General features: G+C 48.4%; 4 protein-coding genes across 5 annotated transcripts; 1 reads left to right on the plus strand and 3 right to left on the minus strand.

Annotated features, from left to right (window-relative positions):
• Positions 1-49: 49 nt before the first annotated feature.
• LOC131259101 (phosphoserine phosphatase) lies at positions 50-7,207 on the minus strand. 2 transcript variants are annotated; one of them, XM_058260523.1, is made up of 4 exons: positions 6,842-7,207; positions 953-1,324; positions 444-889; positions 50-365 (listed from the first exon to the last, which is right to left on the minus strand). In XM_058260523.1, exons 1-4 carry the CDS (start codon positions 6,919-6,921, stop codon positions 283-285), a joined length of 981 nt encoding a protein of 326 aa, XP_058116506.1. In that variant the 5' UTR covers positions 6,922-7,207; the 3' UTR covers positions 50-282. The 2 variants fall into 2 exon arrangements, with proteins under 2 accessions (XP_058116506.1, XP_058116507.1); XM_058260524.1 differs by lacking the exon at positions 6,842-7,207 and adding an exon at positions 5,574-5,940.
• LOC131259090 (beclin 1-associated autophagy-related key regulator) lies at positions 1,793-4,577 on the plus strand. The gene is made up of 2 exons (XM_058260509.1): positions 1,793-3,489; positions 3,562-4,577. Exons 1-2 carry the CDS (start codon positions 2,082-2,084, stop codon positions 3,780-3,782), a joined length of 1,629 nt encoding a protein of 542 aa, XP_058116492.1. The 5' UTR covers positions 1,793-2,081; the 3' UTR covers positions 3,783-4,577.
• Positions 7,208-9,016: 1,809 nt separating the features above from the next.
• On the minus strand, positions 9,017-11,950 carry LOC131266677 (mutS protein homolog 4-like). The gene is made up of 3 exons (XM_058269283.1): positions 10,964-11,950; positions 10,124-10,900; positions 9,017-10,048 (listed from the first exon to the last, which is right to left on the minus strand). Exons 1-3 carry the CDS (start codon positions 11,948-11,950, stop codon positions 9,101-9,103), a joined length of 2,712 nt encoding a protein of 903 aa, XP_058125266.1. The 3' UTR covers positions 9,017-9,100.
• A 4,126-nt stretch (positions 11,951-16,076) lies between these two features.
• LOC131259088 (serine/threonine-protein kinase BRSK2) lies at positions 16,077-25,783 on the minus strand. The gene is made up of 13 exons (XM_058260507.1): positions 25,577-25,783; positions 24,926-25,011; positions 24,366-24,506; positions 19,928-20,078; positions 19,628-19,843; positions 19,348-19,547; positions 18,850-19,205; positions 18,583-18,756; positions 18,317-18,475; positions 17,726-17,892; positions 17,297-17,653; positions 16,705-16,838; positions 16,077-16,369 (listed from the first exon to the last, which is right to left on the minus strand). The coding sequence occupies exons 1-13, from the start codon at positions 25,781-25,783 to the stop codon at positions 16,294-16,296; spliced, it is 2,424 nt and encodes an 807-aa protein (XP_058116490.1). The 3' UTR covers positions 16,077-16,293.
• Between the last annotated feature and the right edge of the window lie 1,905 nt (positions 25,784-27,688).

Below are 27,688 nucleotides of genomic sequence, written 5' to 3' on the forward strand. Positions count from 1 at the left end.
CTGCAATTTGTTCCAAAATTTGTTGAAAATAAATTTAGACAAATTGTTTTTTGAGTCATTATATTTCGCACATTGCATAAAGTAAATATTCGCGACTTGAAATCGAGTTATAAACTACAGACCTTAAAATATGTAGCAATCTTTTAGGCAAGAAAATATAATAAAATATTTACACTATATAAGATTTACTAATAAACAATCCTAGTTAAAATTGAAGAAATGTGAACTAAGCTAAGGATGAATAACTGAAACGATGGGAAGTTTGCGGAATGGTGCCCCAGATCACCAAAGCAGATCGGCGAAGTTCGTCACGTAATACGTCGCCCGTTTTTGCACCTCGTCTCGGACAGCGTTTCCTCCGTATCCTGTGAAAACCCAAACAAAATGAGACATTTAGTTTCAATTCGTTTCATTCCAATTTAACCTTTCTGGTTTCTACTTACCGATAAATAAGTTTGCTGGTGGACACGCTTCCAGATCCGTCATACCATCCCCAATCATGGCCACCACCGTTTCTCCAGCAGCCATACTTTTGATCATCTTGATCGCCTCCCCCTTGCCGCCAGATCGCGAAGTTACCTGCGCCGTGTCAAATGCAGCGTAGCTTCCGTTGTAATTGAACAACAGCCTGTTCGCGTATAGATTGCATAACGGAATTTCTAACGCGTCGGCAACCGGTTCGATCAGGCAGTCGAAGCCTCCACTGATGAGGAAAATTTCCGCACGGTTTTTGCGCAGCTGCTCAATCAGCTCCTTTACTCCAGCTGAGATCGTTGATGGGTGTGTCTTGAGAAATTCGCGAATCTGCCGTTGGGAAGGTTTGATGATGTCGAGCCGACGTTTGAGCGCCTCCTGGAATGTCATGCTTCCACCCATCGCCTCTTTGGTCCTGTTGGAAGAGAATACCTCGTTAACCTCAAACTGCTAGCCATCCATTGAACAAACAACTTACAGTGCAGCCACTTCGCTTCCCTTTCCACAGAATTGTGCCAGCTCATCGATTCCCTCCTCGGTGATAATAGTAGAGTCAACGTCGAAGCACACAATGTTGGCCTTCTTCAGCGCCTCGCGGGCATCGGCCGGTCGCTTTGCCAGTTCGATTGGCCGATCGTTCGTCATGGTGCGTTGAGATCCGTTCACGACACCGACGGATCGGTTCAGCTTCGACGGTACGATCGGTTTGAATATCGGTGGAGCCGGTGGCAAACTGTTGCGTCGCGCTGCCACGACGGGCTCTAGCGGTTCCCCGGCACCGGCACGACTGCTCACTCCACACCGAGTGCTGTCCGTGGCCGAGATGGCAACCAGACTTCCAAATAGCGCACTACAAAAAGATCAAAAGAAAAAGTTAAAATCACTATCAACAAAAGATGCTCTAGTAACGGTCGGTTTGAAATAATAAAAAATCTAATTTCCCTACTTTGTTGTACGTCACTGAACTGTCACAACGAATCAGCTGATGGAGCAAAATAGTGATGGACTGCTGAACTGAACGATTATCTCGAGTTGAGTGCATTACTCCGTGAATCAATCCACAAAATGAAAGCAGCATTGCATTTGTGACAAATAAATTGGCAATAACTTTTCAAAATGTGTTATATTTAAACCTTATATATTGTTTGATGTAGAATTCTTTTGATTATTCCTCGTAATTGATTTACGATTGCAATGCACAGGAACTACATGTACAGTTACAGGAACAAACAACTTTCGAACCTACTGGGTTCGAACCCGCGCTTGCAACACTTCAACCGTCGCGGGTTTGTTTTCTTCATTCTCGTCCTAGAAAAACATTCGTAAAGGTTGATTGGTGAAGTGCATCAGGGAGTGTTGTTGTGGAAATCTCTAAAACAGGAGGGGGCACGCTTGTGAGACAAAGAAACATCGCGAAAACCGATCCGCAGTCTGGGTGACGAAACAAAGTCACCATTCGCCGTCAGACCTCGGGTAGCGAATCACAACGCCATTGTTGTTCATCGTAGTTTAGTCATCGTTTGCAATAGCTTCGACGGCGCGACGCAATAGTACGGTGCGCTCGGTTCCATTCTCAGCCTCGCTGCTAGGACGAATCCTAGCCTACGATGGCCGTGAGGGGTACCAGAGTCAGCTCGACATCCGACTCCGGGGGTGCCCCAGAAAACTTTCACATCACGTACTCGCACGACGGCACCGATGACGAGGAGGCCATCGAGGCAACCGTGCACGACGGTGATCTGCTCTCCGCGTCCAGCTTTCAGATCGGTGGGCTCGTGGGGGGAAGTACTCTGCGGTGTCCCCTGTGCGGAGCCCACCGACGTCAGTTTCACTGCAAATCATGTATCCGACACGGAGACTTTTTGCACACGGCCACCGGTGTGTACCACCTTCCGGAGCGCTTCGTTGAGAAGCAGCAGAGACTGCGGAACCTTCGCACTGCCAATGCAACCCTCGAGGCTAAGGGCACGCACATGCTGGCGAAACACTTCCACGCGGGGAAGCTGGCCGGTGAGATCAAGCAGCGTACGGATCGGGCGAATATCATCCGCAAAACGATCGAATTGAAGCGGACGGCGATCGAGGAGCTGCGTGCGAAACAACGCTCGCTCGGCGATGAAATTCGTAAGCTGCGCATCAAGCTTCCTCGGTACGACGATAAGGTGAAAAATCTGAGCGAGTTCGTTATGCGCAAGCTCGAGGAAAGTGAGCACCGGAAGGCCCAGCTGGCCACGGTACAGGATCGGCTGCGGTTGATGAAGCGTGACCATGTCCAGCAATTGGTACGCTACATTTTTCCCATTACGCAGACGATTGTGAGCCGAAGCCAGCTGACGGTCGGTGGCAACATCAGCACGGCCAGCAGCTCTAGTGGGGGAAGCTCCCAGGGCCCCGGGAATACCCGTAGCACGATCAACGAAATCTCGGACGCCACAAGGACGGCGTACGTGCGAGGGCAGTGGGTGCTGCAGGATAGCTTCGGGGAAGTGCAGCATGTCATCGTTGCACCTGCTCTACCCGGAACGGGAAACTATTCGGCGTACCCCGAATGGACGACGGGAACAGGTGGAACCGTCACGGTGCTGGATCCACCCTCAGTAGCCACATCCACGGGCGGTGAAAATCCGTACACTCCCCGGGTTGGCTGCCACAATCCGGCACACACGATAGCGGCCGCACTCACGTACACCACCCAGCTGGTACACCTGATTGCATTCTACCTCGACGTGCTGCTCCCGTTCCGGGTGGCTTACTCCGACTTCTGCACTACCGCCCTTCCGGAGGCGCAGTTCACCCGGAAGGTGGCCCGACTGAACGCGGACATTGTGCACCTGTGCCACACCCAGGGCTGCCGCCTAAACGACATGAACCCGACGCACACGCTCGAAAACGTGCTGTGTCTGCTAAAGTCTCCCGATCTTGGCCTCTGCGGTCCAACCGATCGCACCAGTTGCCTATCCGATTCGATGGAGCAGCTGCTGGTGCAGCACATTGGCGAGGATTCCGATTCGGAGGGTAAGCCATCATTTGACCATCATACACCGCTATCCGAAGTATACAAAACGTGTTCTTACTTTGCCCTTAAAGATGAAACCATCATCCACCAGGAATGGGAAGCAGTTCCGAGCAACCTTTCACCCGTTACGGTCGAACAGCCGTACCTCCCACTCGAACATCGTCACCGGGCGGTGGGAGCAGGTGGCCACTACCCGCACGGACTTCAACAACCACCGGCCGCAGCAACCAGTCTCATGACGAGTGCCTTCGCTTCGGTCAGCTCGTTCTGGAAAGGTTGGACTGGGAAGTAAATACCATTTCCAAGAATGTTCCCGCAACAGTTAAGCCGGAAGTAAGGTGTTTTTTTTACTTAGACTCGGGAGATTATTATTCTCATTCCTACATAACATATACCCCAATGACAATGGTGGTATTTATGTTGGCTGTAAGATGGATCGCTTTTTCTTTACATAAATGTGATAAAACGATGTAGACAGGCACGTGTGCCATCTTTCTTCGCATTCCCCGCAAGGGGGGAGGAAGTGGCCAAGTTAGGCTTACCGACGCCGAACACACGGTGGTCGTGTAATAGTTCAACGCGCATCATCAGAGAACAAACGAACTACAGATAGGAGCTACTACAATAAATATAAATATATAGCACAAATTTTTACACAAAGCGGCTTCCTTCGAAAGGGAGAACGTGGGCCGTGTTGGACGGGCATCAAAACAGGAATTACATTGGAACAAAGTTATATCACGGTACAAAACGGGGCGTAAGAATAGTATCTTAAAACACTCCCAAAGCCAAACGGGATGCTTTTCTCACGTTCGTACTCGCCAGTAGTGACCCTTAAACATGAATTTTATGTTGTATATATATAATGATTAACAATTGTTTGATGGAGACAATATCCACAAAATGACCGCTTTCAAGTAGTTAGCAGGTTAAAGTGTACGGAATAGCAAACTCAAAGAAACATCCGTTCATCGTTTTTATTTTACAAAACCCCCGAAATTAGAAACTCTCGAACGGGGGAAAACAATAGAAGCATACATATAAACTGTGATTAACAATAAAATCAACTTTTGTTATAAAATTAAAAGACGGAAAAGTGCAATCGTTTGTTGGTTAAAGGGAGAATATAACCCTTCAAATGACGTCATCACAACTGGGTACAAGATCGCTTCCCATTGCCCCGCGGTATGTGCAGTTGCACGAGTGTCGAATAAGGCCTCGTCTAGCAACAGGAGGACAAACAAACAGCTGACCCTGCGCCTGCTGCCCCTACAATAGTTGTTTGTCGCTCTACACTCATATCGCCAATCATCGTGTCTGAATTGATAACCCTCAAGCTCTGACGAGGAAGCAGCCGCCCGTTCGGAAATAGGGAAAAACAAACCTATTGCCGAGTGATTCAAGTACACGTGGGAAACCGTCGGTTGGGGATGTTCGTATCGACAACATATTTTGCATTAATTCTTTTGATTTTTTAGTAAAACCATGTTGCAAGAACACTACGCTCAGTTTTTTATTTTGATGAAATTTATATCTGAGCTTAGAAAAGAAACACCATCCACACACAACCGTTTTAGGTTTTTGGGCAAACACTTCACTCATTCAATCTACTTTTTTATGTTTGTCACCAACTATTCCTTATCAAAGCGGGCATGAATCTTCGGTGGAATTTGAGGTAATTTTCCACACCGCAAGAATCGATTGAAAAAAACAACTGCCGCCGAACAGAGACGCTCAGTGATCAGCTGATAGCGCAGCGTCAAGATCTGTAGGGGGACGGAACTTTCAAAACATCCTCCAAGCAGTCAGCTTTCCCGCAACCATCCGAACCATTGTCTATCCTTCGCTGCATACAACGAGATAACTTCCCTCGACTGGCCATCGTCAACAGTACTCGACCTAATTGCAGTTCATTGCCGGAGTTATTTTGCACCCCTTGTTTTGTGTTGTTGTTGACTCGTGCACGGGACCACATTGCGTTGCTAGGTCCGGTTTTGCTAAACGGCTAATCGCCCTTAGAAACTACGGAAGCACCGGCACGAGTGGACACATGGCCAACCTCATTCTTATGCTAATTTCTCACCGATTCATGTTGATGCTTGAAGGCTGAAACGATCGCCTGTCACTGGAATGTTCACACAAGGCTTGATCCTGGTGGTGTGCAAAAGTGTGGCACTTCCAACTCACTCGACAGTTTGTTTATGTTGGCCTTGACTACACTTGCTGGTCGAGATTGAATTATGCTAATTTAGTTTATTCTAGCCCACTTTCAATGGGTACACGAGAAGTTTCACTAACTAGACACGGACAACTGGAGACACCGGAACCGAATCGTTCTGTGCTGAAGTTGGCGCAATTAAAAGGTGTGTCCTTTTCTTTCTCCAGCTTAGTCGCGCCGTATAACGGTCCTTCAACGATGGGACTTGGGACGGGTAAAGAGAATAAGAAAGTGCATGCACGCGCGCGCGGTTCGATCTCTCGCAAACAACTGACGCCGACCGAGGCGCACAGATTCACTTTAAACCAGTCCCGGTGCGTCCCGCGCCTACTTCCGTCTCCCGTCGACGATCGGCTACCCCTTCCTGCAGTGTGTGTGTGTCCCCAATCGGGACCTGTTCCAAGAGGGATTCCTTCCCGCCCGCCCCGGCTGTTGTACGTCTTCATTCTAAGTGAGCGTGCGAGGGACGCGGGAGATAAGAACAAACGGACTGCGGTGGTGATGATGGCAGTGCCGGTTCGATGGTCCCGGTGTCGAATCTCGTCCGCATGTGCCACGAGGATCAAACATCTGGCAACAAACAGCTTCTTTCGGTTATTTTCCAATCGCCGTATCGGACTGGGAAAAGACTCAATTGGCGTGAGTTGTTTTTTCCAAATAAAACATGATGTTTATGTTTTCCGAAATGGGACTGCAAATTAGCCAACGGTCGGTAAACAAGCACAGGAGCTGATGCTGGCTGTTGCTAGGCTACCACACCGCCATACATAAATCAGGCAGCGTTCAAGTAGCACGCCGATGGAGGTCGTCATAAAATCCAGTTGACGTTCGATGCAAAAACAAATGCAATGAGCCTCCCTCGAAAGGAAGAATCTCTCCATCGTACGATGGTGTTGTATGATTGTGAGTTCACTGTTGGCCACCCGGTTGTTTTCATCGCGAACCCCAAACCCAGGCCCCATGGTGATTGTGTAGGACGCACGGGCATGACTTAATCGGTGGCAATTATTGCACGATTCCTGGCCCTGCAGCACGGATCAGCGCATGGATTTCGTTATCTGCTACCGTTAAACAATAATCTCTTGCAAGCCCTCACCCACCGTGGGGAGAAATGGCCAGTTCACACCACTTACCTCGCAACGCCGGTTGCACAGACACGAGTGCGAAGATGATCTTGATGACGAGAGGAAATTCCTCGTAAGGCGATCAGCATTGGGGCAGTCGTTTATGGACACACTCTAGTACACTCTCGTCCCCACATCCAAGCACGCTTCGATCAACTGTCAGTTCGATTGCGCTCGATTAGTTGAACAACAACAGCGCACGACTTTGCGGGGAAAAACAGGTAATCACCCACTCTCTCAAGGACTGCTGCGTCTACTAGCCAAGGGGTGTGCTGCCGCGGGGACGAACGAACGATCGCAAACACCGTCAACCGATAAGGGCCGGAATAACAATCTCTCCAATCACACCCCGTCAGACGAGTCAGCACGCCAAGGAAAGTCGCGAACCTGATAACGGCAGCCTCGTCGCAAGCCCTGCGGATGATCAGATGTTTTCCGTCAAAACAATGCGCCTACTCGATCTGTCACATTCCGCACCGTGACACCGTTGGTCTCTTTCCGGCGTTGTCCCGTTTCTTTCCTTCTCGCGCCCTCTGGGGGTAAACTTCCGGAGTTGCACTTGCAGGCGGCTTATCGCACCACCAGTATGCAGCTGTAGTGTCAAGACGCCGAACTTTGTTCCAACATACTGGACGGCCGTGCTGGTAATGATAATCACGTCGAAGCACCCGACGACACGATAAATAAACCCTCCCCTTGTAAAGTGGCTGACCTAACACAAGCACACGCGAGGAGGACGGGAGGGAATCTAGTCTGGCTTGCCTTGTCGGCGAGCCCTCGAGAATTCCGTCGAGCGACACGGCATGACATTATGGACGACCGTGTCTCCAATAACGATCAAGTGTATTCAATTGGCGTATTATTTACAGAGCGCTTCGAGGGCAACAACATCACATTCATTGCAAGGGGAGTGAGCTTGTTTAGACGTACGCCTTAAAACGATCGTTTTACTGTTGTCAACTACGTCGAAAGCTCATTCAGCAAAGAATCAAAGACAATTGAAACCAATATTGTTTACCGTAGCGTCCGCCAATCTACCACGATGTTACCATGTCCATCAGCAACGGTATATAGCAACGCATTGCTGGCGCAGGGTCCGTTATCATCACGTGACGGGGATCGCGCTGCCGCATGGGATTATTTTTGGAAGTCTCGACCCGACGACGAGACTTATGCCGGAATGGACCGGTTTTCACTTTCGGCACCATGTTGTCGTCAGGCGATAACGGAGCGAACCAATCAACCGCTTCTGATGGCGGTGGTCTGTTTCCACGGCATAACCGGCATGACCCCGAAGACCCCAACCGAAGTGAATGAAATCCATCTCGTTTGCAGATGGGACATGTTCTGGTTTAAACTAGTTTGTTCTATGCTTCGTTTACTTTCTGGCCTCCATAATTTGCGTTTTTATGGTTCGGCCTGAGAAAAGGTCATTTTTTCAATTGCGACGCAACAAAATTCGCATGGCTCTAACCGGATCTACCGATGGTAAAAAAATTCTATCTGCATTAATTCAGGTTTCTATTTTTCTGGCTAGCTTATCTCTAACGAGAGCAACAGTGACTTAGTGACTAACATGTTGGGAATATTTTTGTTTTGTTCCTAGATCGTGTGCTTCCGAAACTGATTCTTGAAAACGCAGTTGATATTCATTATTTGACGTAAGAGAATAATCCTACGAAAGTTATCGTTATCAAAACACAGCTTATTTTTTGCAATTATAAGATTAATGTACCTCATTGAACGTATCTGTCCTTGTAAATTGTCTCTATAGTAAACAGTGATAGCGCTGGCTCGGCTGAAACTATTTTACGGTATTGTAAACCCTAATCCATCGTAAACCAAAGGCGGTTCATTCGTCCAAGAAGAGTAGAGGCTAGTATGCGTAGACATATAGTGACGAATGATGGACTGCGCCAACCGACAACCATTCTAAAAAGCACAGTGTTTCCCATATAAGCATTCCCAATGAATTGAACGTAAACGTAGCAAACCTTAATCGTGACGATCTTCTATCGTTCAAACGTTGAAATCGATCCGCAAGGGCCAAGGTCGCTGGGAAATCGAGGGGCTACTGACGTCAGATTACGGTCCTTCCATATGCGCACATGATCGTACCGTGTCTACGCCGACAAAGGGCCCGGCAGAGAGATGCACTAGACGGGGGGCTTGTTTATTTGCCTCTGCAAATGGGGCTTGTTTATTTGCCTCTGTGGGGAGCTGTAAACACTGGCAATAAGCGATCAAATAACAGCGACATCATGCGCATCAGGTGTCAATTTGCAGCAACCGATCGAGTGGTGTGGCCCGCAGAAACTCCCGCACCTCTTCCGGAACGGAGCCGATGAACGCTGCCAGTTGCTCAGTCAGAAGGGGTTGCACATCGCTGGTGCTACGGGCTGCATCGGCGATCTTCGCGTACAGATGATAGAATAGCTTGAAAAACTCATTAAAACTACCCTGCGTCGAAAGAGACGCGAGCGTTGTGGAGGATATGTTGTTCGAGCGATTGTTGTTCGTTCTGTTCGGCGCGAATGGCTGCCGTAGTTGCTGCCCTAATTCGCCCCTGGATAGCTCTTCGGCTCGTTCCAGGACTTCCTTCGGTATGTTAACTGTACGTGCCAGAGACAGGCCGTAGTTTGTTACCATGGTGCGTCCCTCGGTGACCACGTATTTGTACCGAAGCCGCTCGACGCCGTCCACGTGAACGCTCTCCGTCTGCAGACACAACCGGGATACGTTATGGTGCACCTCCAGGGGCTTCAGGAGTTCCATGCAATGCGTCGTAATGTATAGGAACGGTTTCCTGATGGTCGCTAGCGTAGGTACGACCACATCCGCTTCGTTCTCCCCAGTGTATCCCACGTGACTAATGATGCGTTCTAGTAGAGCCCACTTGGAGCTGCCCGTATCGGGTCGGTGCGTGTCTCCGTAAAGCTCGTCGATCACTATCAAGCTGCTCGGGGTAAGACAGTGCCGTACAAACTGCAGTTTGTTATACATTCGGGAGGACACGGAATCATCCTGCTGGAGGCTATCGGCGTTTCCAAAAATTGTTAACAAACGATCAACGATTCGTACTTGCGCCTGCGTAGCAGGAATGTAGCATCCCAGTTGGGCCATAATTTGCAGTACACATATCGTTTTAATATACACCGTCTTTCCGCTCATGTTAGGTCCCGTAACGATGAATGCATTGTACTCCGGTGTTGCAATCTACAGCCGACATTCGAGACAAGGATTCAATTAGAGGTTTGCAAAAAAAAAAAATCAAAAATGATCCATCCATACCACATTATTGCGCACGACCTTACGCTCACCGCCAAAGCTTTCCAACAACGGGTGCCGTCCGGAAACGATTTTCGTCTCCTCGCCGAAGGAAGGCTCACAAAACTCCTTCCCCTGGCTGACGGTGGTTAGCGCTTGCACCACGTCCAGATCGGTCAAACACCCGACCAAATTGTACACCGCATCGATACTCTCTCGGATGCCCTCGATCAATCCCCGGATGATGGCGTAGCTGATCTCTTCAATTTCCTGCCCAACAGAGCTCAGCTTTTCGTTGAATGCCAGTAGACGCCCGTTTGTCAGTGTGTACCGGCGACCAGTCCGGTTCAATATCTGAAAGCTGTTCGCCAGTTGGTCGGCCACGTTGTCCAACTCCTCGTTCGCCAGCACGTACAGCAAGTGGAACCCGTTCGCGCGCGAATGGTTCAACTTCAGTTGCATGCGCGTCGCAAGGCTCAGTTCGGCCACGTACTGGCGAATCTCGTCGATGACACCCGAGTAGAGCGTCCGCAGCAGGTCAAGTATCGAGTTGATGTGGGAACGCACTAGGAAGAGTCGGTTATAGCTGGTATTCCGTTCCGTGGGACCATCGTCGAGGACGTTACAAATCTTTTCCTGCAATTCAGCGTACACCGGATCCTCGATCGTTTGTTTCAGATCATTCAGATAGGCCGCCTGAACGTCCTTAAGGAGATCTCGTAACTTCGGGACGACCTTCAGCACATTTCTCAAACTTGACGCCTGGTTGAGCATGTGGATTGTGTTTTGATGGGTGTTTTTCTGCAAGCAAAGGGGAAAGGCATTTGAAAAGGCAAATAACGCTTTCAGATCATCTACTCATACCATCCGATCGATATCCACTGACAGTCGAAGTAATCCTCCGACGTCCCTTATTTCGGCCAACACCCTTCGTATGCCCTGGTGTAGCGTCGGCTTACTTAGCAATTCTCGGATGCACCGTAGGCGTAGCTCCAGCCGCTCCCGACCTGTCCACGGTTCGATGATGTTGGCCCGAAGATGCCTCTTGCCAATGCCGGTCACGCAGTGGTTCATAAACCCGAACAGTGATTGCCGTTCGTCACCCTTCTGGAGTGACCCGAGCAGTTCCAGCTGCCCCACGCACTCTACGTCCATCGTCATCGTGGCCATTTTGTCGATGTAACTCAGCTTCAGCGAACGGTTGGCGATCTGCAGTAGGGCCGTTTCCATGCAGTGGCGTAGTAGCGCCCCGCAGGACGCCATACCGTAGTACTTACTGTGAATAAGCCCACGGAGACTACCATAATCTCGACTGCACAACTGGGCCAGGTAGCTTTCCGCAATGCTATCGTTAAAGTACGATCGCCCCAGCCCAAGGACCTGCGCCCGCGGGAGAAACTGATGTATCAGCTTCGGCAGGTAGGAGGTTCCGTTCGCTAGCACGTGCTCGGAGAAGAAAACCACCGTCGGATCGAGCCCGTGCAGCGTCGTCAGCGTCACCGAGTACCAGAAATTATCGCTGTATTGGGTGATTTTCAGATGCGGCGAGGTAACATCGATTGCAGCCAGCCCGACCTCCAGGGCGGCATGTCCACGACCTTCCGCAATCACGACAATTACGTAACCGGAGTCCCGCTTCGCACCTCCATTTCCGGAACGATCCGCCTGGGTACCCCGTTCGAGCGCTGAATTATCACTGGTGGTTGCGTTTGGAATGTAAACCGTTGGTTCACGGCGTGGCGCAACGAACGACCTGCTCCGATTGTACGGGACTGACCGTACCGATGGATGAGGATGTAACACTCCTGCTGCCGATGGAACACTTTTGGTTCGATACGGGATAAAGTTCATTTCGCCGGTAAGTGCACCCGCAATTGTCTACACAGCACACTTTGTTTCTCGTTCGCCAATTAATCGATATCGATTTTTAACGTAACGAACGGAGCAGATTGTGCTATCCACACAGCCAACTGAAATGTATTGTGCGTAGAACATCCTTCGGATCGTAGGCACAGCTCGTTATAAGCGAACGTTCGATAGATTAGGATATTTTTGCCACCACATATACAAGCATATACACAGAATGAAACTGAACGATTTTTATCTCATTTTAATGGCGTGTATTTCGAAATTGTATCTTATTTTCTTCTGCACAGACACACACTCACAAACACAGACCCAAAGGCTAAACTTGCCAAGCGCTCCAACTCCAGAGGACACACCTTGGCAGTGGCAGGGCAAGGAGAGAAGCGACCATCCGCGGGCACCTGTGCCCTCCGGAACGATTATTGCATCCCATCTCAGCCTCGGTCTGTTTGTTAGTTTTGTTTGATTTATACAAAAACATTTTTGCACATTTTACAAGTAGCTGCTGATTTGGTTTTTTCTCACATTTTCGCCATTTTGTTTTAACTATTCTTTTGCAAACAGGTGTTTCCTTGGTTGTGTGTGATTTGTTTTTCTTTATGTTGGAAAAAAGCATTTCTTTGCAATTGTAATTTTTATGTCGCTTTCTCCTTTCCGAACAAGAGCGTCGTTTTCCTCTTTATCTTCACTATCTATTTTGAAGTTAAGTTTCCAATTTTGCTGAATGTTTTTCCCTATGTGTGTCATGTTGTTTTACATTGTTTAAGCTTCATTCCTTTTTCACACTTTAACTTATACGCTTGTTAATCCTTTCTTACAGTTGCTTCACACAATGTCCTTGCTATGTTTAGCCTACTTCCTTTCCAATTTCATGCATATACAAGTAACGGTGCCGTAACACCGTTGGCAAATAGCGCCAGCTCTCAAACGACATCCTTTACATATTTCCAGTAATGTTTTTCTTACATGGTTGTGTGATAATATGTTATCGACTTATGTTCATGCCCGCTTTGCCCGCGTCAACTTACTTTTACACATTTTCCAAACATCTATAACAACAAGCACTGTATAGCAGTTTTTTCGCATCCGTCTTCGCAGTTCGCACTGAAATGGAATAAGTGTTGCCGGTGTTACAACATTTCCTTGTAATGGCTGTTTCATATCGTGTTTGCCCTTCGTTTGTCAACCTTGTCGTTTTTATTATGCAATAGTTCAACAAATAATTATACCGTTCTTAGTCAGCTCTCTACCAACGAATTTTACACATGAGCATACAGAACTGCAGAAAATCGCAATTCATTTACAGCTTATGTTTACCATCAACCACGCCATACTGCTAAGCTCTCCGTTGAGTAGGAAAATTGAAAATCGTATTTTGTGAGATAAGCATTGCGATTACTGTTGTAGGAATTACTTTCCTCTGCCCGCCATTCTGAGTAGTTACTATTTTGATTTGCGTTTGGTTTTCTAGTGTGTGTGCTTTGCTCGTTAATTCTTTTTTTACATGCATTTTATAGTGTAGTTACGACAAACAACGAAAATGTTAGTCAGTACCATAGGTTGCAGGCGTCAAACTTATCAAACTTATCGATCATCCCTTGTTTCAAACGATTTTTGAAAGAGACCAGGTGTTTCGAATGTCTTCTTTGGTGGTGTAGAATCTAACGCTAGATTTTTGTGTTTTACGCTTTCAACTAAGTTATAGCTGGGTAAGTGTGTTTGCATCTTTATTCAGTAGCATTTTTAATTAACTTCCAGCCAGCCGAAACTGACGTTAATCTGTTTACCGTAAGAAAGACTAAGAGAATTGGTTTTGGTTTTGTATCGACCTTTTTGTAAGCACGTTACCCAGCATCCTGTACTTGTATTGCACGCCATTTGAAAGGTATACGTATTAGAGATTTATTTCACCGTTTGCCTCATTTACTACGCGATGTGAGCGGAACAGTTTGTTCCAGTGAACTAGTGAGAATGGTACTATTCGTGTGACTAGAAGTGAGAATGAGTATTATGTTCACACCGCAATCATTCGATTAAGCACCACGTGGCATCGGAGATTAACACACTTGGCAATCATTTCCATAGTTCCTGACTGGTAGATATCCAAACTGAACGAAACGTCAAAAAATGACCAAACTGAACAGCTAGAGTTTTTCCTTGCTATGATTATAAGTACTACTAATGTTATAATTATTAATATCTTAGAATGCCGTTTCGTGTAGCTTTCTTTCTCGGATTAACCTACAAAAAAGCGGACAGTGGTTTTACCTTGCATGCAAATACGCTATCATCGTCTTTTCCACGTTTCAGCCACCCTGTTAGGCAATAAAACTAATAAGCGTCAGTGGTTTGTATTTTGTTTGCTTGTTTTTATTTGTTTCAATATTGTTTTCCAATATTCTTATCCTGTTCATTTGCATATTTTTTGTTCTTGTTTTTTTAATTATGAGGGCCTGTATACAGCTGATTTTGATTCACTTTAACTTTCAACATTATATGTATTACCGTAGAATGGTTACAGATTGCCTTTTATTTCCTACTGCATTTGACTGTCCTGATGCCGAGTATGTTAACACCACACAGTAAAAAAGGGGATACAAGCAAAAACGGATTTCAAAAGTAGTACACAAGCGTCAAAAAATAAAAATGGGAAAAGCAAAGCTTTTTAAAGCCAACGTCAAAATGTGGCACGCTCGATCGACGAGCCGCACGCTCTTTAATGTGTTACGAATTGCACTAAATCCTTTGGTTTTGCCCTAATATCGTTCTTATTTGTAAGTTTCCTTCCTTTCCTTCGACTTTACCCGGTGTACGTGGGAGCAATTAGTCTAGAGTTGTGTGTGCTCGCCTCGTAAGTGTTCTATGGTGGTAGCTAGTTAATTATAGTACCTTCTTATTCTGCGTACCTCTTGAGTTAAATAATAGCAGATAGTGATAAACACAATAATACCTCCAGTCTGGAGCTATACGTCCCCGTCGGAGTATCGCTGTTTGTTCTAGGTGTATGTAGAGCATTAGTTTAATGTGTAAACTTTTCATCGGACCACTATCTCACTTTTAATTCTGCTTGAATAGTCACACGTTTGCCATTTGAATACCATGGTTTTTTGTTTTGTTTGTTTTTATTTAAAGCAGTAGGTATGTTTCCTTGTTAAATATCGTAGCATTTAGTTAATGGTTTTTGGTTTAGCCTTTAGCTTATCGTTAATCGTTCTTCGCTAACTTTTGATACACCATAAGCGATCTGCATCATCTTGCTCCTACTGCTTCGTACAGCATTTCCTTACTCCTCCCGCTGTCCAATACTAAGAAGAGGAGTGTAACGTGTTTTGAGGTTAAGAGATACGTGTACGTGATACAACGTGTTTTATGAAATTTATTTTTACCAACGTTTAAGACCAGCTTCTCAACTCTCCAACTTTCGTACTAGCAAGCAGCCAGCTAAACTGCAACTTGTAGCTCCGTGTGCGTCGTCATTCAGCAAACCCTGTATAATTCTGTCTTCAAGCCAAGCTCAATCAGTCAACCACTGATCAGGACACGTTTCTACTGTGTCTGAATTGCGTTTTAGATGTAGGTAGCCTTACGAGTAGGTCAGATTCATGTGTCTCATAGGAGGATACAATCGGTACGGTGTGTTTTTCTTTTTACTTCTGGCTGTTGTTTTGTTTATCTATTTAAGCCTTAGATGGTTTTTAAAATTCATTGTATGTTTTCGTGATGAAACTTCACCTGCTCAGCTCGATTTGATTGATACGAAATTGACCATAAAAAGAAATGTTGGTGCTTGGTGTGTTCACTGCCAAACTTCTCCAGTTCCAGTCTAGTGGATTCTTATCCTTCGGAAACGCAACTGTCTATCCGCATCTGCTATGAGAGCTATAATATTTACTAGCAATAGTGGTAGAAGAAGTACTAGCAATAGAAGTATAGGGATTGTTCGTTTGCTGGAACGGTTTCTGTTTTAACGTAGGCCTAGGCCACGGTGGCGCCATCTGTCACGGCACCCGTCCACCTCCAGGGGGGGTTTTGTTTTATATGTATAAGCTTCCTCACCCCTGTGAGCCATGCACGAGGAAGAAAGAAAGCCAAAGTAGTGGTCATCGAGGCGATGGCGGGGCTTATAGTCAGATCTCCATTTGGTTAGCAATCAACTCCATCAGTTCGCCCGAAACGTCGACATCTTCGGCGGTCGCTGCTGCGACGTTTGCGTCACCAGGGACGTCCGGCGCGACGATGGATTCACCAGCGTGAGTAGGATTCGGTCCGGTTGCCACTGTCTCTGCAGGAGTGCCACTGTTCACTGAATCCTATCAGAGAAATAATTCTCATACCAGCGCACTACCGGACATGGCCGCCGGTCGTTCCGTGCTGCGCTCCCGCTCACGTTCCGTGGATTCCGAGCTGCAACGGTGGAGAGTGGTAGGGAAGGATATTTTACAAATCAATTCTTCCTGTGCTGTTGGCCTGTGCTTGCTCATTCTAGTGTTTGGTGTCCCCGCCAAGAGAAAGGCTTATCGTTGCAACGGGCACTGAATTACTAGGCACGAATGGAAACGTCCAAACCAAACCAACGCATAACCTCAACGGATGGGGATTTTTGAACACAAGTTTTGCGCGATGACTGGTAGCGCAGGTGCAAACCGAAAAGCCCAAAACCACAGCCTAGCCGACACACAAACACACAATAGGTAAACGCACACGAACGCAAACTAAACACAGCGTTGGCCTTCACTTACCTGGAGCGTACGGTTTTAATTTCGATCTCGTCCGACGACACCGAGTTCTTGTTGGACGAGGTGGCCGACGAGCGGCGCGTCTTGCCGATGCTGGTCGTGTCGTAGAACGTTTCTTGCTCGATATCAGACTCCTTCTAAAGTGGAATCGGGCAAGGTGACGCACGCAGGTAAACGGAAGTCCATAGGAAGTAGTAGTAGTTGATGTTGTTGTGGTGGTTGTTATCGGGTTTTTTCCGGAAAGAGGGTAACCAAAACAAAAGTCCATCGGAAAAAGAAGCATGCATAAGCGAGTTTCAAACGAGAACGAGGGCCATAACGTTCAAGGAACCATAGGTTGAACGAGTACGAGTGGGAGATTGTGGAACCCAAGTGTGGCTGACAGCGAAGGAAAGCGGGTGAGGGGCAGGACACTCTCTCACACAAACACACAGACACACACCCACACACACCCACACACTGGTGCCTTTCCCAGAAAGGAGGAGGATTGATTGGTGGAGGTGGGATGGTGGGACTGCAAGCTTTCGATCACTCATTTGCAAGAGGCAAGTTCTTCCCAGAAGAAGGCTTCCCGGAGGTCTGGGGCGCGACTTACGTGCTTGTTGTAGTTGATCCGATCGCTCGAGTCCGACCCGCAGGATATACTCTCGGCCACGCTGTTCGTCACCTTGTTGTTGTGCTGGTTCGTCGGGCTACTGAGGGCGGGGTAGCGCTTCGAGCAGACCTGCGCCTGGATGTGTTCACAGATGCGCCGAAAACGCCGGATGTTGCCCGAGATGAGCGTGAACGTGATCGCGAACAGCATATCGCCGACGTCCCCCTGCTTGCAGATCGTGTTGATGTCGACCTGTATCCGAACGTGCCGCTGGAACATGGTCGGCCCCGTGCCGCCTCGTTTGTACTCGACGCGGAAAGACATTGGCGAGAGGACGCTATGCGATAGCTCAGTCATCTACGGGGGTAAAGCGGGGGTGAGATTGGAACGCTCGATTTCTCCAACGATTTCACGCGAAGCAAAACTTACCGATAGAAAGGCATGAATCAGGTGAGCCTTGACCGTCGCCAGCGGCTTACCCTTGACTAATACTGTGAACGTTTCGTCCTTCTCGGTCGTCATTAGGTTGCCGAACCAGGACTTTTTCGTCAGCTCCGGCGACGACTCCGGAGTAAGATGCACTTCTTCAGTTGATACTGGAAATGTGGTGATTACCAAAGGCAATTAAAAAGGGGGTAATGGAAGGTGAATCTAGAACTACGCGGCAGTACAACTCAGATGAACCATTCCGCACTAATATCAACTGTAACAGTGTTCTACAGAAAGGTTTACAAGGCTAAAACCTATTGAAAAGCACAACTTTAGAAACAATTTAAGTGAAAGAAGATACGTAGGAAGAATTCACTAGGGTCGAAAGTTTATGGATGGAGAGATCATTCACCTAACATTTTCTTCCTGTTTCGTCGTACCCTCGTAATCGTACTCTCAAACTATACTGTTGCGGTAGCAAAGTTGATGTTCTAGGAATTAGTTGTTTGGAAGCTTCCTAGGGATAGGACCCCTGGAGCTGAATGACCTTAAAATTCTGCCATTGCATGCCGCTTTAGGGCAAACACTTACTTTGCATTTTTCTACGATGAAACTTTGGACTTCCTAGGAAACTATTCTTAATGTTCGTCAGTCGTGTCTTCCACAGCTGGCTGCCGGTCGTGACCGCCTGTAGCTGCTGGGGGCTGCCCAGTATCGGCGAGCCCGGGATGGCATTGATTGATGATGTCACTAGAAGGAGAAGGTAGAAAACGCGAAAGGAAATTACATCCCAGGAAACACTAGCACGGGTTTGCTGCAAAAGCTGGAGGAAAACTCACGGTGTGCCCGATACTCACTATTGTTGGAGTCGGTTTCCGAGAACAGACCGACCGTGACGGCCGGTCCCGAGTTGGCCCGGTGGTGTACCGGCGAGGAGGAATCGATCACCTGCGACTTGGTGCTGCTGCGTGGCGAGTAGTTCGAGTGTCGGTTTGAGGCCGCGTTCGGTGACGATGGTGGATGGAGTTGATCTGTGGACGGTAGAGTCGTACAAAGGGAGCGTTGTTTAAGTAGTTTTTTTAAACCCCAACAATGTGGCGTTGTTGCCTTGGCAAAACACTTACTTAGTGGCTGCGAGGAGTTGACCACGACACCCCGCGTTGGGCTCTGATATGAACTGCGCGAAAGTGGCACCGAGGATGGCGAGCGACGACTGCTGCTGCTGGTGCTGCCACTGTGACTGCGGTGGCCATTGTTGAACGTTTGTCGTCGAGACGTCAGTGGCGAGCCCTCGCTGATCTGACCGTACGAAAGACTGCTGCTACCGTTGATTCGGCACGTATCGAGCCGTTTCCGAGGTGGATCAGCGATTTCGATGATGTCGTTGCGTGGCCGCAGTACGTCCTCCTCGTCCTCGATCGCTGGCCGCCTCCGTTTTCGGTCCAGCAGCAGGAAGTAAATCACCTTCTCCGTGTTATGGCTTTTAGGGAGAATGTGAAAAAACGGCTTAGAAACATCTAACGAATCTCTGAGCTTTGAATTCCAACATAGAGCTTTGGGCGCTTTCCAGGAAAAGCTCCAGGAAGGGATGGACACTCGCCCCTCCACTGCGCTGTACTTACTGTGGACTGAGCAGTTCCTGTACTAGCTTGTCCTTCTCCTTGAAACAACCGAGCGAGCAGATGGCGTTGAGCACGTCCGTATCGACCGCAGACGCGTTCGGGATGACGTGCGTCTGGACCACCTCCATCATGGGCAGCTCCAGCTCCAGCTCACCCTTGCCTCCGGCCGTCACCCAGGGATGTTTGTTGATTTCCGCCAGCTAGCGACAGACCGGTTTTGGGTATCAAAATCACTTCGTCTTCCGAACTCGGGGGAACTTCTCAGTAAATGGAAACCTACCGTCAGCCGCTTCTCCGGGTTCACCTCGATCATGCCCTTCAGCAAACTCTGGCAGTCCGGTGGCACAAAGTGTGGAATGTGAAACACGCCCCGCTTGACCTTCTCCAGCAGCTGCCGCAGGTTGTCGTCGTCGAACGGGAGCGCCCCGACGAGCAGCGCGTACAGGATAACCCCGCAGGACCACACGTCCGCCCTCCGGCCGTCATATTTTTCACCCTGTGAGTGTGTGTATTAGTTTTTAAGTCCGGTTTGCTTGGCGAAGTAATCGAAGGCGAAATTCTGTGTGTATTGTGTACTCACCCGAATCACTTCCGGGCAGGCGTAGTGCGGGGAGCCACAGGACGTTTCCAGCATCGAGCCGGCGGGCTGCAGCGAGGCCATTCCGAAATCGGCTATCTTAATGTTATTCTTGTCGTCCAGCAACAGATTCTCCGGCTTCAGATCCCGATGGCTGCCGGAGAAAGGAAGAGCGAGAGCGATGCATCATTAGAAACTGAAAGCCATTCCCGGGCCGATACTGACAACGACTGAAATGAATTGAATTATGCATTCCTCCGGCCTAGCCCGACCTGTGCCGTGAGGTAGAATTTAATTACGAACTCTAACATTTAAAACTCAAAGCCTATCAAGGAGGCTCTGCCAACTCTGTGCTGATACAGTTATACACCGGATAGAACGAATAGAATGTTAATACCACAAATGCATCGGAAATCCTTTGCCCAAATGCAAAGCCCTAGTCCTAGGACTTAAGTTTCACATCTTTTGTGCTCGCACCAACTCTCGTTTCGGTGGTGAGTTCAGGATTTTGGATCCCCAACGAAATATTCATACGATATCCGGTCTTTTTCACTTTCTCCTCATTTATCGTTCGCACTTCCTCGAACTGCCATAAAGTGTAATTTAATTTAATCGCACCCAGATTCTAGGTATCGCACGCAGTTACCAGAACCCCCGGTGCTGATTTTGCAAGTGGATTATGTTTTTCTTCACCTCCACCGGAACCCCGAATCCGCTTGGCTCTTCTCCATGCGGAGTGCAGTCTGGACGCAACGCTTTGTTGTCTTGCCAAGAGCCCAATGCTCTGGCCAGCGCTGTCCTGGCGCCTGGGAATCGTCACTCTTTGTTTCACGTGCTGACCAACCTTTGGTTGGTTGGAATTTTCCACCGAGCACTGGCGCATGGTCGCCATTTCTTTAAAACCTATCGCCTAGCGTGACGTCTTTCCGTTGGAGAAGAAAGTACGGAAAAACCCACACGGGCCACGGGACGGCTGTTCATCGGTACAATCAACCCACGGTTTGTGCGTGTGTGTCTGTGTGTGTGTGTATGCTTAACTTTACTGTATTTCCCGTGCCAAAGACGCTGATTTGTGGTTTCAATATGCTTTGTTTTGGTAGGAAAAATGTTTCCCCTGAGAAGAGCGAGCCCACACGACTACACGGCAACATTTTTGGCACATTTTTTAATACAAAAAAAAGAAGGTTATCTTCAAACTCTACACTTTGCCCTTTCACTGCGAACCCGAAGTCCACCGCGAGCGCCTTTCTCGAAAGCGCCTAAATGCATGCAAACCGGCACGACGGTCACCAAACACCAAACTTGGCACGCGTAGCGTCACGAGCTGAAATTAAACCGTTCTCGGCGGTGTGCATGGGGTTCGGGAAAAATGTGGAAAATTCTCCACTTCTCGCTCCGCAGCCGCTATATGGCAAACAAAAGATCCGTTGACGTCGGCCTTTGAGACGCCAACACAGCGGGAGCTGAAAGGGAGGTCCAAAGAAACCCTTCTCTCTTGTCTCCCGTTCCGAAAAGTCGATGTTACATTGCTTCATTTTGCCTTGAAGGGGTTTTCCAGAAGGATCCATTTTCGATTCTCATTGAAATTATAATTCCCAAAAACCCATCGTCATATGGCTACGGCCCGGGGCTAGCTGTCAGCGACGAGGGACTGTCGATGGCGAGATGGGACTAATCCTCTTAGAATCCTTGTCCGGGACTGGTCGCTAGCGCTGGACCGCCAGACTTGGCAGGCTGACAAATGATTGCCAGTGGAAAGATGATTGGTCTTAAACTGGTCCCAATTGTATAGAAGCAAACTCGTCGCAAACCGGCAACGGAAGCAGATGAAAGAGAAAACTTCTCTACACGAGAATAGACACAAAGTTTGTAAACAAGTTAAATTATTTAAGATGAAACACATATTTGTGAAGTTTCTGCCGCGTTCAATATACTACTAGAGCTAATTTAAAATATATTTATTGTAACTAAAACATGCCTTGATCTGAAGTATTGACAGTATTATTTGCTATTGAAGTTTACTCGCAGAATATTAAATAGGAAACAAAATCTACTCTCAAATAATCAATACTTGAAAATACTGAAACCAAGCAAACAAATATATTAAATGTGAATAAGGTGTAATAAAACATATATAAAGGAAATCGTTTTGCAATACATACTTTTTTTTGTTATCTTTTCAAGCAACTTTTGGGCAATGATGTAAATAAATAAATAAAAATCTCTCTTTGGAGAAAACAAAACAGTTCGACAAAAACATCGACTATCGCAGGCGATATAAAATATTTCGTTTTATTTTGAAATTGAAAACGTAAAACGCCTATGAATTGTCCACCGAAATATGCATGTTTTATAAACACTGCTGGAGAAAACATAATATTTTCGTTACGAATTTACTTTTTCTCTTTATCGCTCGCGTTTGGTTGGCGAGCGAAAATAAAACGCCGCAAGGGACGACCGAGCTGTAGGCCGTCCCGAAGACCGCCGGCACACGGATGGCACGTAATTGGCCAAATTTCATTTGACCAAACGGTCGTCACCGGACTACGGCAAATAAACGCCCCAGCCCTTCCCCTCCTCCCCACGGCCGTTGACGGAAAATGCTGCCAGCGTGCAAAATACGACCGACGACACTCAACAAGTGCCATTTCGCCATTCCCGTTTTCCTCTTTACGAGCAAAATCTCAATCGGAAAAAGAGGCCCTCCAGTCGTCAGTGTTTTCGTCGTTATATCGTCCGTCCATTTTGTGTGTTTGTGTGTGTGTGTGTGTTTTTTTTTGTTTTACGATCGATAAACGATCGCGCCAACGCGCCAAACAGTCCGCATTCAAACGCGTGGCGGCACCGTGTGACACGAGCGGCCGTCGTATGCGCTTTTCCACCAGCCTTTGTCCGCGGCTTATGGTAAGAGGCAGGACGCCGTATGGTCCCGCGAGTGCGCCAAGTGCGAATCATAAATCAATTATTCAACCTTCAGCAGTTGCCCGGGCGCCGGTCACATATGTCCCCCGGTCCGCACCACGGTGGCCCATAGTGGCGCACGGTGAGCTTTTCCTCTCACGGGACCGAGTGGCGCGGTGAGTTTCGGTCGGGCGCTACGTTCACTTCCGGTTGGGCCGCAGCTAGCTTTAATGCATTGCTCGTGCTTGTACGCCTTAGTGCTCGGTTAATTCGACCACCGGCTAATGCGTTGTTGTTTAAAGAGATTTTTCCCTCTTGACATTTTTTTTCGTAATGTTGGTTTGGAATGCAAACCTTGGCTGGTTCGGGGCATCAAGATACCATCCGAAACAATTTGTGCCCACGCCACGAAGGGAATTTTATTCAACAAGCATTCCCTTCCCACAAGCTCCTCATGTAACAGGAACAGGCATTCGGGCACCGAACAAGGACAAATCAGGACCTGGTGTGCCTTTTCCCTGCCGAAGGGCAGTCATTACCCGCGCATTACATAATTCTAGGCGCACGGAAAACACCATACAGAACAACATCACGAACGGAGCAATTCAACACCGCCAGCCGGTGCACTCGATGGAGCCTCAAAAAGCGCCACACACACACACACACACCATGGAACCAAAAGGGAAGAGAAAAGGATTGTCCAGGTGTCGATTCGTTATGGTATATTGGGAAGCCGGGGTGAGATATTAAGGGAAAATGGTACGCGCGACGCGGTCAGGAATGGACATTCCTTGCGTGCCACGGAACGTTGGGCCGTAAAAAAAAGGGCCAAGGTTTGGCCACCACAAGATACCCCGTACATCCCTTTCCCCTGCTGTTCGCTGGCATTAAAACGCTCCCACAAGGACAAACAAAGAAAAGGTGGAAAACCTTTCCAACGTTCTCGTGGGTTGGAAAAGTGGGAAGGATACGAGGGGTTGGAGTGGTACGGCAGAAAAAAAACGTAAGAAAACAACATACTCTGCAAACACCAACTGGTCAACACATTCTGCACACTCGGCATAACGCGAAACGCTCCGGTCGTTCTCCCGTTGTCTGCCGTAAGCACTTTATAAGGATTCACCTTCGCCTTGCAGCCTTTACTTGTTAACTTGTTCCACCGGGGAGAGATAGGGAAGGATAGGGGAGGTAAGTGGTGAGGTTGAAACACAAGCAGGCGAACAGACAAACGGAATGCACGACCGGACCGGACGACACGGGGGAGGGGGGAAGAGAGTGTCGTTATGCTTTCGCCTCCACTTGGCTTCGTTATAGCGCATACTTTTCTTGGCATGTGTTGTGCCACTTTTTATCCTTTTTCACTCAATAACTTTTCCTTGTGAAATGCTCCGATTTGCCTACGAATCTCCTTGCACACACATACAAAGTATTTAAGCCCCCAACTTCGATCATGTAACCGATTCCGAGTTTTTCTTTACGCTCGAACAGCAACGGAGGCAAAGACAAGAAACCCTCGCGCAGGATGCAAGGCTTTACTTACCATATTGAGTGCGAATGGCAAAAGTCCAGCGCCGAGATGATCTGTCGGAAAAACTTTCTCGCCTCCTTCGGCGTCAGGCGGCCCTTCTTGACGAGATAGTCGAACAGTTCGCCACCGGAGACGTGCTCCAGCACCAAATATCTGCACACCAGCGCGACATTGTGCATCGCAGCGCACATTGCATACATCGAGGCGTTTTTGACACGCCGGAAGCGAACACCCAAGCATTCGCCGTGTTGGGGAAAGCGACAAACCGTGTTGACAAAAGGAGAAACGTTAATTAAAGTGCCCGGAGCTTGTGTCCGGATTATAATACGGCAGCTAAAAATATCCCAAGAAGGCAATCACAATGGAAACCGAAAGCAAACCGATCGGAAATCAATGCAAGGAGCAGAAACGAAACGAGCTGTCAAAGTCAGGCACGTTGGCAGAGCTTTCATTTTGGCCGCTCCAAAAAAAAAAGAAAAAAACGTGTGCCATAAACATGTGCACAACTGCCATCGATTAACGGAGCAGTGGCCTCCTTCTTGGGATCGCCGGATTTTCCACCGGATACTTACAAGTATTTCCTGTTCTCGTACACATCCGTCAGTCCAAGGACGTGCGGATGGTCGATGAGCTTCATGATGGCAATCTCTCGTTCGACCTATCGGTCCGTCGAAGTTGGCGTCAGATGGTGTTTTTGTTTTCAGGACCATCCAAAGCAGTTCGGTGAGAAATCGATTCAGCAGTTTAGAGTTCATCGCATAGGGTCGCGATTGCAAAAGTATGCAGTTCGCCGCACAAAGGAAGGAAGGACCAAAACGGGCAGCCATCGGAGGAAGGTGGGGGATAGCGAAAACGTTATCGCAACGTAGTAATGGGTGAAGGAACATCCCCATTCGCAGCAGGTGGCGTATTCGTTCGGAAGGCAACAGCGGAAGAAGAAAAGACAGATAGGATAAGAGAATTAATTAAAGTCCCTAATTGTTGCTGTGTGCTGGGGAGGTTCGTGCTTCCGCTTTTCGATCCCAGAGGAAGCCCCACAGTGTCGACCGGACCGGGGACTCGCGAACGGAAGAAGTTCGCATCTTGTGACGATATTGCTTTGTTTCGTGCACCATTCTTGGGCCCTTCTGGAGCTGGAACTTCAAGCCCGGTCATCCAACTCTGGGAGGCTCCTGGGAGGGATGTGCGGAACACACTCGACCACCGTTACGTTGGACCATTACTTTCATCAGCACCGACTCGCTCAGCTTCTCCCGGTTGATGATCTTGATGGCCACCTTCTTCCCCAGGACGCAGTGTACACCGAGCTTCACCAGACCCGTCTGGCCCTTCCCGAGCGTCCGCTCGAGCCGGTACGGGCCGACGTACTGGTGGCCCTCGGTACTCCCGGTGGCCGGGGTGGCGTTCTCCTTCTGCACCTCGCGACTCATTGCTGTTTCGACTGGAAGCTCCACGAATCTCCTCACTTAACCGGACTACTGCGGGGACGTGGGGATCCCACCCTGGTAGGGACTACTACTACCGGTGTCAGTCACCAACTCCCGGGGAATCACAACCGTCCCGATTCCGACGCACACGCAGCTACTGTGCACCAACACGCGCATAGACACGCGAACGGCTGAAAGCGTCACGTACGCATAGCGCTGCAGCACTACGGACAGGCGACTACAACTAGAACTTCCAGAGTGGCGAATTCTGGAACAGACTCCTCAGAAGTCACAACCAACGCTGATTATCTTGCACAAAGAACGCAACACACGATTGACGGCACGTTTCGAAAGCACCAACACTAGCACCCGTACACACACACACACAAACTCACACCTATTATCGATAACCGATTATTGATGGGTTGTTTGGTTCACCTTCGTCTGGTGCCTGGCGAATCAACATCCGCCTTGGGATTTGGGCCTTGCCACAATGATCTGTGGTACAAAGCAATTAACAACAGACAAGCGCACGGTGCACACTTTCACCGGATGCACGGCCAATACATCCCTTTCCGGTGCTGCCTTTTGCCTGCTGCAAGGGATTCAAATTCCTTTGAACGGTGGATCCTTGCAGGTCCTCCTCCTCCCTACACACTACAAGCGATGGAGAATCACGAGGCACGAGGCAGTACGCCAAATGTGGAATTTCCCGTTACACCACAGCAGACACATACGCGCACACAACGACACGATTCACAAAGAACTCGGCCTGCCCATACGGAATCACGGCGGCGAGGAGGGTTTGAACTGGCGGAGTTCGGAAATTGAGGCAAAAACAACTGTGGCCACACGGAATCACAACACTTTGGCCAACGCACGTCGCTACTGGGTGTGGACAATGGCCTGCCCTTGCCACTGGACTGGAAGTGGAACCAAAGGCCAGAAAAAGGGCCAAACAACAGACGGAGCCGTTGTAAGATTTTCCGCACGCGAAAAACCACTGCGTTGTGCTCGCGCGGACGACGGTGTGCCGTTTTCTCCACCTTATTTTGAAAAATCAATACTTCTCACGCACTCGTCTCGACATCCTCACTTCGACGGCGAGTCTCCTCGGGCTCACTCACTCACCGTGCATGTGCGGTTGTGTGCGTGCGAGTGAGAGTCCTTGATTTCCGTAGCACACTCGTGGCACGCGCTACTCTGTGTGTGCGTGTTGTTGGCGGAGCACACGTACGGGTCGTCGTTGTTGTGTTGAACGAAATAATAGGATTCCTGTACTTTCACTGCTCGCCGTGGTGAGTATGAGAAGTACAACTCACCGTCTCACCGGGTGTGAGGTCGCTTCACGCACGCCTAAATGTAGACTACCGACAGTGCAGAAACGCACGCTAGGAGACTCTTTTTCGATTCACCGTTTTCCACTTCGATTTCCTTTTTCCATGTTGAACCTTTTACTTTTCCTTCCATTAAATGTTCTATCCTACGTGTGAAACCGTTGGGAATGTTCACTATTTTCTTTGGAAAAAAAGTCCATTCGCCGCCAGTATCACGTTATCTGCTGTCCAGCGTCCCCTTGCGGTGCTGAAGGAACAGACAGACTAGCAGACACACTGACGGATGGATGACTGACTGACTGACTGACCGACGAAGTGAGTGCTTGTGAAGGCTGGTTTGCACACTTGTAGTTGTAAGAAAGCGATCCAAATGAACCCTCCTTTCTGTAAAAGGACACTCAGGACACCGTAAGGCTTCACCAGTTCATCTCTTCTCACGTTTCCACGACGTCCGTGGGGTTGCCGATACGTATGTGTGTCTCACGAATGGCTCTCGCTTATTTTATTTTATTTTTTTTAGTTACTTACGTCAAACCCGATTCAGAGAAGACGGTGCTGGAACGAGGGCGAA

This window comes from Anopheles coustani, chromosome 3, assembly GCF_943734705.1.
Source record: "Anopheles coustani chromosome 3, idAnoCousDA_361_x.2, whole genome shotgun sequence".
Lineage (NCBI taxonomy): Eukaryota > Metazoa > Arthropoda > Insecta > Diptera > Culicidae > Anopheles > Anopheles coustani.

Coding starts and splice junctions, on each gene's coding strand:
- LOC131266677 (XM_058269283.1), bottom strand. CDS start 11,950: ATGAACTTTATCCCGTATCGAACCAAAAGTGTTCCATCGGCAGCAGGA. Junction 10,901..10,963: donor CAGTGGATATCGATCGGATG/GTATGAGTAGAT, acceptor CTTTGCTTGCAG/AAAAACACCCATCAAAACAC. Junction 10,049..10,123: donor AGGTCGTGCGCAATAATGTG/GTATGGATGGAT, acceptor TGTCGGCTGTAG/ATTGCAACACCGGAGTACAA.
- LOC131259090 (XM_058260509.1), top strand. CDS start 2,082: ATGGCCGTGAGGGGTACCAGAGTCAGCTCGACATCCGACTCCGGGGGT. Junction 3,490..3,561: donor CGAGGATTCCGATTCGGAGG/GTAAGCCATCAT, acceptor TTGCCCTTAAAG/ATGAAACCATCATCCACCAG.
- LOC131259101 (XM_058260523.1), bottom strand. CDS start 6,921: ATGCTGATCGCCTTACGAGGAATTTCCTCTCGTCATCAAGATCATCTT. Junction 1,325..6,841: donor TGTGCAACCGGCGTTGCGAG/GTAAGTGGTGTG, acceptor ATCTTTTTGTAG/TGCGCTATTTGGAAGTCTGG. Junction 366..443: donor ACCAGCAAACTTATTTATCG/GTAAGTAGAAAC, acceptor GGGTTTTCACAG/GATACGGAGGAAACGCTGTC.
- LOC131259088 (XM_058260507.1), bottom strand. CDS start 25,783: ATGAGTCGCGAGGTGCAGAAGGAGAACGCCACCCCGGCCACCGGGAGT. Junction 19,844..19,927: donor CCTGCCCGGAAGTGATTCGG/GTGAGTACACAA, acceptor ACACACTCACAG/GGTGAAAAATATGACGGCCG. Junction 18,476..18,582: donor GGAAACCGACTCCAACAATA/GTGAGTATCGGG, acceptor TTCTCCTTCTAG/TGACATCATCAATCAATGCC.